The sequence below is a fragment of the Eimeria necatrix genome, genomic scaffold (genome assembly GCF_000499385.1).
Source record: "Eimeria necatrix Houghton genomic scaffold, Enh_scaff101, whole genome shotgun sequence".
Taxonomy (NCBI): Eukaryota; Apicomplexa; class Conoidasida; order Eucoccidiorida; family Eimeriidae; genus Eimeria; species Eimeria necatrix.
Genome location: NW_013651818.1, coordinates 7,501 through 17,284, shown reverse-complemented (window position 1 = coordinate 17,284; position 9,784 = coordinate 7,501). Strand labels below are relative to the sequence as shown.

General features: G+C 53.4%; 1 protein-coding gene across 1 annotated transcript; it reads left to right on the top strand.

Moving 5' to 3' along the window:
• Positions 1-3,460: 3,460 nt before the first annotated feature.
• Positions 3,461-9,256, top strand: ENH_00000670 (NLI interacting factor-like phosphatase domain-containing protein, putative; the record flags this gene model as incomplete). Its single annotated transcript, XM_013578099.1, has 3 exons — positions 3,461-4,254; positions 4,554-8,549; positions 8,677-9,256. 3 exons carry the CDS (start codon positions 3,461-3,463, stop codon positions 9,254-9,256), a joined length of 5,370 nt encoding a protein of 1,789 aa, XP_013433553.1.
• Positions 9,257-9,784: the final 528 nt, after the last annotated feature.

Sequence of the window (9,784 nt, the reverse complement as noted above, 5' to 3'; positions counted from 1 at the left end):
TGTTGCATTAAAGGCCAACTTTTGGCGAAGTATTTTTTTCGCAGAGTCCCCGCGGTGGCCCCCAACTAGTTTTGACAACTCGCAGCAAAAATAAATAAAACAAAATGGAATTAAAATGAAAATTGCACCTTCAAAAGGATCCAAAAAGAAAACAAATAACACTTCAAAGTAATTAAAATAAAACTCAAAATTGTATCTTTAAAGGGCCCAAAAAGAAAACAAAAAACACCCAAAAGGTGCAGCAGCGACGCCTTTTGTTGGGCGCTTCTCTTTCAATCTATATTTATATTATTTGAACTTTTCATTTTCGGAAAATGCAAACAACTTTTCTTTTAAATTTTCATTTCCAGGAAATGCAAATAACTTTATTCTTTGTGGAGAAGCAAAGATGCTAATGGCAAGAGTTTTGTTTTGTAATATGCCATTTAGGACATTCTTTAGCCGCTTTTAAATATTCAAATTGCACAATCTTCACTTCCAAATAGTTGTTTTTTATTTTATCTTTTCTTTTGCCACTTTTTAATTAATAGTTTTTTATTTTATCTTTTCTTTCGCCGCATTTTAATTAATGGTTTTTCATTTTCTCTTTTCTTTTGCCTCTTTTCAGTTATTGCTTTTTTATTTTATGTTTTCTTTTGCCACTTTTTAATCAATAGTTTTTTATTTTATCTTTTCTTCCGCCGCATTTTAATTAATGGTTTTTTATTTTGTCTTTTCTTTTGCCTCTTTTCAATTATTGCTTTTTTATTTTGGTTTTTTTGCCACTTTTTAATTAACAGTTTTTATTTTATCTTTTCTTTTGCCACTTTTTAATTAATAGTTTTCATTTTATCTTTTCTTTTGCCACTTTTTATTCGCCCACAGCCTTTTGCAAAAGCTTTTAATATTCAAGTTGATTTATTATCTCATAGAGCTGCAGCCTTAAAGTCAAAGTCAAATAACTTTGGGCATTTGTGCATCTCTTTAAGAATAAAGTTAAAGTCTTTCACTTATTCTGTGGCTGCACTGCGGCTTGCAGTGACTTTACTTGCAGCACTATTAAATTTAAATTGTTTTAATTGTTTAAATTGTTTAAATTGTTTAAAGTGTTTAAATCGTTTAAAGTGCTTAAAGTGTTTAAATTGTTTAAATTGTTTAAATTGTTTAAAGTGTTTAAACCGTTTAAATGGTTTAAAGTGTTTAAATTGTTTAAAGTGTTTAAATTGTTTAAAGTGTTTAAATTGTTTAAATGGTTTAAAGTGTTTAAATTGTTTAAAGTGTTTAAATTGTTTAAATGGTTTAAAGTCAAATTTAACAAATTTCACAAATTTAACAAATTTACCAAATTTCACAAATTTATGTTTAAAGTGTTTAAAGTGTTTAAAGTGTTTAAATTGTTTAAATTGTTCAAAGTATTTGAATTGTTTAAAGTGTTTAAATTGTTTAAATTTTTTAAATTGTTTGATATTTTTCTGTTAGCAAAAAGTGTAGGCTCTGGGAAACTGAGTGGCGAGTTTAAATGGGGAGAAGACTTGCAGAAGAAGTTGAAAGAAGTTGAACTCGGAAATTCGACTGAGTCCGAAGGCTCATTCACTGCTGTTTAAGAAACTAAAAGTGGAAAGAAATGTTTAAAGACAACAAACTAACAAGTTAAGTGTTTAAGAAACTAAAAGTGGAAAGAAATGTTTAAAGACAACAAACTACAAAGTTGAATGTTTAAGAAACTAAAACTAAAAAGAAATGTTTAAAGACAACCAACTAACCATTCAAATAAACTCCAAAGCATTTGCTTCACCACTTTTGCTTCTTTTGGCTGCAGCGGCCCACAAGACCTGCTGGAGTTTCTTACTTAGGAAAATAACTTTTATTTTTTATTTGCAAAATCTCGCAGTCCTTTAGCTGCTTATGACTGCAGCAGTGAACAAATTGCTGCATTTATATTTCGAAATTACCATTTTATTCTTCTTAAATGCACAAGACGCGAATTTGCACAAGTCCGAAACATGAAGTACACTGAAGTTTCCACGGCTCAAACTTGGCCAATTCTGCTTCTGTAGGCCATTTTGCAGCAGATCTTTTGCAAATAATGAGATATAAAGATGAACTTTTCTTTCTTTTTTTGTTTCTGCGACTCCAGTTGATGAATACTTGAAAGGAAAGCCACATTTCTGTTTTTTTTTGCTCTTTTCGACTTATTAGGATTATTTTTTGTTCCTTTTGTTATCTGCAAATGTGCACAACTGTGGCTTTAGATTTTCTGATTGCGCGGGTGTTCCCGAGACCCAAGCAACTTGCAAAGGGATTTCAGAAACAAGAACACCTGTGTAACTCTTAATGGAGATAAAAAAGGGTAGTTTTTGAGATACTTACCTCTCAGGATGCTTTAAAAGACCAAATTGGACTTGTACAATCAGCTGTGAAACAAAGACACGGGCCCCTCTTGGGAAAGTACTGGTACGGGAACACGCAAGTGTCAGGGGCCAGCACAGCTCACAGCTCCCATCGGCGGCGGCAACATGCATGAGCTGGAAAGTTAACTGGTTCTCAATATTTATTTTAATATATAAATAATGAATTAAACAAGAAAGGCGAAGCGACAGAGGGAATGGAGTGTTTCTGAGTGGAAGATCGGAGCTGCAAAGCCTGCGCCGAGTCGAGTCGGCTCTAGGTGGCTGTCGAGTGACGCCCGCGGACTATTGCGTCTTCGCACAGGGTAAATTAGAGTTTAATTTTAAAAAGAGGCTTTTATTCAGCTTAATGGGCTCTACAAGAAGAGGTATTTCGTGCGGAGCTTCGCGAGGAGCTGCCATTGGCCAGCTAGCCACGGCAGCCGAGAATGAGGAAGTCGGCTTCTTGCAGGTGCTTCTCCCCGATCTGCGCTAAATAGGATTCTTACAAGTAAATATTTTCTTTGCTTTGAGAGCTTTAATTGGCTTAAATTCCCTTTCCGCTTGCGAGCAAGCATGGCGAGGTGTCACCGCAGCGCGTCGGCTCGACTCTGTCTGTTCCGTAACAGCCCCGTCGCGTCGATTCTTCTTCCATCCTCATTAGTTTCTTTTCCCTGACTCCTTTATTTGTTGCAGCAGTCCCACCAAAGCACAATTAGCTCTATTTGAGTCGGTGTTGGGCGTTTTTAACGGGCTGATCGCGGCGCCCGAACAACACGAATTCCAAAGGGAAAGCAGGAGCTGCGCGCTGCAGCTTCTCGGTTTCAGAAGTGCTTTTTTCGCCTTCTTCTTTTCCACTTTCTTTGATTCAAATAGCCAAACTTGAGCAGCTCATACTTCAGCTTCTCGTTGAATTCTTGCTTCTCATCCGCAGCGCCTTTCAGATCCTCAGCAGGTTCACCCCGCGGCAGCTGCTGGCTGCCGATTAGGCCTTTTCCCCCCAGATTCGCCAGTCTGTGGTGGGTGCTGCTGCACCCGCTGCTGCTGCTGCTGCTGCTGCTGCTGCTGCTGCGCTGCACCTGTCGTTCTTCGGCATGACCCTGCTGGCTGTTGCTGACATTGCTGCAGGAGGGGGGCCCCCAGAGGAAGCTTTGGCAGCCGAAGGGGCCCCCCGGTCTCTTCCTTTGCAGCTTTCTGGCGGGTGCAGGCAGCAGCTAAAGACAGACACTCAGGCCAAACTCAAGCACAGCCAGCGGCACCCCCCCCGCCACCGTCAGCAGCAAGAGCACAGAAAGCAGCAGCAGCAGCAGCAGCAGCAGCCGCAGCAGCAAAAACAGCAAGTGCAGGCTCGTTCTAGGCAGCCAAGCCAGCAAAGGCAGCAGTCGCAACACCAACCGCTGCAGCAGCAGCAGCTTCAGCAGCAGCAGCCGCAGCAGCAGCTGCAGAAGCAACCGCAGCAGCAGCACAAGCAGCAGCAGCCGCAGCTGCAGCCGCAGCAGCAGCAGCAGCAGCAGAAACCACAGCAGCGCCTGAAGCAGCAGCATCAGGTGCTTCCACACCAACGTAGTCCGCCTCATCAGCAGCAGCAGGGTCCAGATCAGCAGGAACAGCAGGACCCGCAGCAGCAGCAGCAGCAGCAGCAGCAGCAGCAGCAGCAGCTGCTGCTGCAGCAGCCGCAGATGGGAGCGGCCCCCAGCTCTTCGGCTGCCCCCCTGGAGCTGTCATGTTTGCCTGAAGACTTTCTTGAGGGCCTTCGGGCAATTGACGAAGTCAAGAAGCACCGAGAGGCTGGCAGGCAAGTGCATGCATTTGCAGCCCCCTGCAGCAGCAGCAGCAGCAGCAGCAGCAGCAGCAGCTGCTGCTGCTGCTGCTGCTGTGGCATGAGCAGGCATGCATGGGGGAGCTAGTGGGGACACTTAATGCAGAGACGCGGCTGGCGACCTGCTGCGTTGCTGCTCCTGCTGCAGCAGCAGCAGCAGCAGCAAATTCCCCTGCTGCCACTGCCGCTGTTGGCTTGCAACTCAGATTTTCTGCTGCCTAATTTGCGTTCCCATGGGCAGCAAATAGCTGTAGCAGCAGCAGCAGCAGCAGGCTGCTGCTACCAGCAGCAGCAGCAGCAGCAGCAGCAGCAGCAGCAGCAGCAGCAAAGCGGGGCAGTGTTTGTGTGCGTTTGTGTGTGGCATTCAGGTACGAGCCGGGGGAGCCGCTTTGTTTGCCGTTTAGCCCAGCAGCAAAACTGACAGTCTTTGTAGACATTGATGAAACAATTGTATTTGTTACTCCTGTGCTGCTGCCGGGGCTGCAGCCAGACAGGACTTTTACTTTTGTAGATCAGTTCGGCCTCAGCAGCAGCAGCAGCAGCAGCGGCAGCAGCGGCAGCAGCAGCAGCAAGGGGAACGAAGACGGCAGCAGCTGCTGCGGCGGCGAGGCGGGCCTCGGGGGCGCCGCGAGGCTGGCAGCAAACACAGCAGCAGCAGCAGCAGCAGCAGCAGCAGCAGCAGCAGCGCCCGCAGCAGCAGCGGACCCCACGTCGGCGGCGGCCCGCGAGCCCGCTGCTGCTGCAAGCGGCACGGCGACGACGTCGACGAGGAGCTCCTGCAGCAGCAGCACGGACAGCAGCAGCAGCAGCAGCAGCAGCAGCAGCAGCAGCAGCAGCAGCAGCAGCTGCACCGTGTTGTACGTGTACTTCCGCCCCTTCGTCCACCGCATGCTGCTGGAGCTGCGCCGCAGCGGCAACTTCGAACTTATTGCTTTTACAGCAGCACTTCGAGAATATGCAGATCCAATTTTGGATTGTTTGGAAGAAGAGCAGCAGCTTTTCGACCACAGGCTTTACCGGCAGCACTGCGCGCGGGCTCCCAGGAGCAAGGGCGCAGCAGCAGCAGCAGCAGCAGCAGCAGCAGCAGCAGCGGCGGCCGTAGCCGCGGGGGGCCTCCCGGGGCTTGACAGCGGGCCTGGCGGGGCCAGCGCTGACGGGGGGGAAGCAGCCGCAGCAGCAGCAGCAGCAGCAGCAGCAGCAGCAGCAGCAGCAGCAGCCGGAGCCGCAGGCCCCGGCGCGCCTGCCCCCCCCGCAGCAGCAGCAGCAGCAGCAGCAGCAGCAGCAGCAGGGGGGGAGGCGCTGGGGGACTGGCTGTGGGGGGAGAATTTTTACTACGTGAAGGACCTGGCGGGCGCTGCTGCTGCGGGGCGGCAGCTGAGCCGCTGCGTGCTGCTGGACAACAGCCCCGTGTCTTTTGCTGCGCAAGTTGAAAACGGACTTTACTTGCGGCCTTTTTGCGGAGACCCCGGAGATGATGAACTCCATTTGCTGCCAAACATGCTGCAGCAGCTCAGCAGCTTGCCGGACGTGCGCGCGGGGCTGCGGGGTTCGCTCATCAGCGCAGCCTGGGAGGCTTTCCAGCAGCAGCAGCAGCAGCAGCAGCAGCAGCAGCAGCAGCAGCAGCAGCGGGCGCGCGGGGAGGCGGAGGGGGGGGCAACGCCGCAGGCGGCGCTCAAGACGGGCGAGGGGGGCGACGGGGAGGTGCAGGCTGCAGCAGCAGCAGAGGCTGCAGCAGCAGCAGCAGCAGCAGCAGCAGCAGCAGCGCCGGCACGGGCAGAGCAGCGGACGCGTCGCCAGATGGTCAGCAGCAGCAGCGGCAAAGATACGGGGCTCGAAAGAGCAGCAGCAGCTGCAGCAGCAGAAGCAGCAGCAGCAGCAGCACCAACAGCCCCAGCGCCCGGAACCGCAAGCCGCTCTTCTGTCTCGAGACACCCTTTGATGACTCCTGCTGCTGCTGCTGCACCCGCTGCTGCTGCTGCACCCGCTGCTGCTGCTGCACCTGCTGCTGCTGCTGCACCTGCTGCTGCTGCTGGCAAGCCAGAACAGCAAAGGGGCGGCAGACGCAGCGCTTCTGTTGCTGTTATTTCTTTGTCCAAAACTAGGGGAGGTGCAGCGGGAGCAGATTTCAACTTGGCTGTCCCAGCAGCAGCAGCAGCAGCAGCCCCAGCAGCAGCAGCAGCTCCAGCAGCAGCAGCAGCAGGCCCAGCAGCAGCAGCAGCAGCAGCCGCGCGAAGAAAAGCAGCAGCAGCGAAAGAAAGAGAAAGCGTGCAGAGTGCAGCCGCGAGAGCTGCTGCTGCTGCTGCTGCTGCACATGCAGCAGCAGCACAGAGAGCGCAGCAGCAGAAACAGAAGGACAGCAAGCAGCAAGACACGAGGAGCAGCAGCAGAAGCAGAGGCCGCGACGGAGAAGCAGAAGAGCAGAGAGGGAGAAATTTGCAAGAAAGAAAAGAAAAAGAAAAAGAAAAAGAAAAAGAAAAAGAAATGATAATTCATGTTGGCTCTTGTTTGAAGAGACAAGAAAGAGAAGGCAGCGCCTGGTGTACGTGCAGCAGCGCAGCAAAGGCGCTGCAGGCAGCAGCAAGAACTGCTGCTGCTGCTGCTCAGCAGGGCCGCAGCAGCAGCTCCTGGCAGCTCGCCTCGGACCGCAGCAGCAGCAGCAGCAGCAGCAGCAGCGGCAGCAGCAGGAGCCCCAGCAACAGCAGGGAATACAGGACCACCTTTGAGTACAGGGAAAAGAGGACCGGCAGCAGCAGCAGCAGCAGCAGCAGCGGCCAGCCCAACACTAATATAAATACAATTAACAACAATATAAATGTCAGCAGCAGCAGGACCCGCAGCAGAGATAAAGAAAGAGACAAACAAAGAGACAAACAAAGAGACAAACAAAGAGACAAACAAAGAGACAAGACCCACGAGAAAAGCCTGCTGCTGCTAAGCCCCGCGGCAGCAGCAGCTGCTGCAGCGCCGGCAGCAGCAGCAGCAGCACCGCAAGCACTAGCCTCAGCAGCAGCAGCAGCAGCAGCAGCGAAGGGCTTTCAAGGCCCTTGGAGCCAGCCGTGTGATGCAGCAGAGAAAGACGACGTTTCAAAGACGCTGGGGGCCCCGCACGCCCAGCAGCAGCAGCAGCAGCAGCAGCAGCAGCAGCAGCGGCAGCAGCAGCAGCAGCAGCAGCAGCACTTAGGGGGCGACTGCGCAGAGCCAGTGCGGCAAAAGAGAGGGGGCTGGAAGCAGCCAGCGAGTCTCAGGGGCTGCCCAAGTGTACATCCACCTGAGTTGACTGTGGGGCGGCCTTGTGCTGCTGCTGCTGCTGTTGCTGCTGCTGCTGCAGCAGGAAGGAATAACGCACACGCGAGGCCTTTGCTGCACCTCCAAAGACAGTCTTTGCCTCCACTTCCACTAACACTTTCAGATATTAGCTGCAGCAGCCATCAAGACCTGCAGGCTCACCCGGGGCCGCAGCAGCAGCAGCAGCAGCAGGCGCTGCTGCAGCAGCAGCTGCAACAACACCTGATGATGCAGCAACAGCTGCAGCAACAGCTGCAGCAACAGCTGCAGCAACAGCTGCAGCAGCAGATGCTCCAGCCAGCGAGCCACAAACCGCAGACCTTGCCGCTCTCGCCACGGCAGCAGCTGATGGACTGTTTATCTGCTTCCCAGCAGCAGCTACTCTACGACCCCCACTTCAGGCAGCTTCCATACAAGCACCCGCAGCAGCAGCAGCAGCAGCAGCAGCAGCAGCAGCAGCAGCAGCAGCAGCAGCAGCAGCAGCAGCTGGCTGCTGCTGTGCATCTGCCAGCAAGGGGCTCCCACCTCTCCTCAGTACCTCTTGTGCCTTTGCTGTCCCCCAGGGGGCCCCCAGCTTCAGCAACTTCTGCCAGCTTGACCACTGGTCCCCAACCTGGACCACTGCTGCGGGCCCCCTCAGGGGCCCCCTCAGGGGCCCCCCTAGGGGCCCCCCTAGGGGGCCCCCTAGGGGCCCCCTCAGGGGCCCCCCTAGGGGCCCCCTTAGGGGGCCCCCTAGGGGCCCCCCTAGGGGCCCCCCTCGGGGCCCCCCTGGGGGGCCCTCCAGGGGTTGCCCCTTTAGGGGGGCCTCAGGGGGCCTCCCTAGGTGGTAATCTGTACAGCAGCAGCAGCAGCAGCAGCAGCAGCAGCAGCAGCGGCAACGCTTTTGCTGCTTCGCTCAGCACCCCCTGCATGCAATATGCTTCCCTCCGCCAAAGTCTGCTGCAGGGGGCCCCCAACCCCATGGGGGCCCCGAACTTCGTGGGGGCCCCCAATGCCATGGGGGCCCCCGATCTTGGGGGGCCCCCCAACTTTGGAGAGGGTTTTAACTTTTTAGCTGCCCCAGGGGGGCCCCCCCGGAGGTTTGGGGGCCCCAGCAAAGTCCCTCCTTTGCTGCTGCCTCCTCTAGATTACGAAGCACCTTATAATGCTTCGCTGCTGGCTGAGGGGCAAACGCAGAGTGCTGCTGCTGCTGCTGCTGCAACACAGCCCTTCGCAAGCGCTGGGGGAAGGCGGAGTCCCATCCTACTTGTGTACTCCGCGAGTTGTCCGGAAGAAAGAAGTCAGCAGCAGCAGCAGCAGCAGCATGCAGCAGCAGCAGCAGCAGCAGCAACAGAAGCAGCAGCCGGAGAAAAAGCTGTTTGCTGGGCGTCGTATTCGTCTTGGCGACCTCTTTGGGCAGTGTGTCGACACAGGCCCCAAACAGCAGCAGCAGCAGCAGCAGCAGCAGCAGCAGCAGCAGCAGCAGCAGCAGCAACAGAGACCGCAGATCGGGCGCAGCTACTCCACCAATAACTCTGGTGTCTTTAGACACAGCGAAGCATCTTCAGTTAACTTTAGCAGCAGCATCGGCAGCAGCAGCAGCCCGTATCTAAACACGTGTGTAAGCAGCAATCTGCAGCAGCAGCAGCAGCAGCAGCAGCAGCAGCAGCAGCAGCAGATGCTGCAGGCAATGCCAGTAGGCGTGTGGGGGTCCCCCCTACCCTTTGTGGGGCCCCCCTCAGCTGTCGGGTCCCCCCTACCCTTTGTGGGGCCCCCCTCAGCTGTCCTGAGGGGCCCCTACCCTTAGGGGGGCCCCCAGGTGAGGGGCCCCCAAGGTGGGCCCCCAAGAAGTTATAAGCATTAAAAAAGGGTACTAAACTTCAGGATTTAGGGGGGCCCCCTTGTGGGGGCCCCCAGGGGGGCCCCACTTGGAGGCCCCAACTAAATCTTAGAGTTTGGCGTCGCTGCAGTTTTTAGACACAGCCACAAGCAACCAATAAGTTGAGCTTTTGTTGCATTCGCTGCTGCTGCTGCTGCTGCTGCTGCTGTTGCTGCTGCTGCTGCTGCTGCTGTTCTGCTGGTTCGGGGGCCCCCGAACTTGGCCTCTAGACGTGGACGGCAGCTAAGAATTGCCTTTGACTACTTCGCTAATAAAACTCTCACACAAAGAAAGGGGCCCCCTAGGGGCCCCCCAAAAGGGGCCCCCAGGGGGCCCCCTGGGGGCCCCCAAAATTAGGTACCCTGGGGGCCCCAAAAGCCCCTAAATGGGCCCCCTGGGGGCCCCTAAAATCAGGTTTCGGGGGCCCCTCAGGTGGGTAATCCATTGCAGTAGATC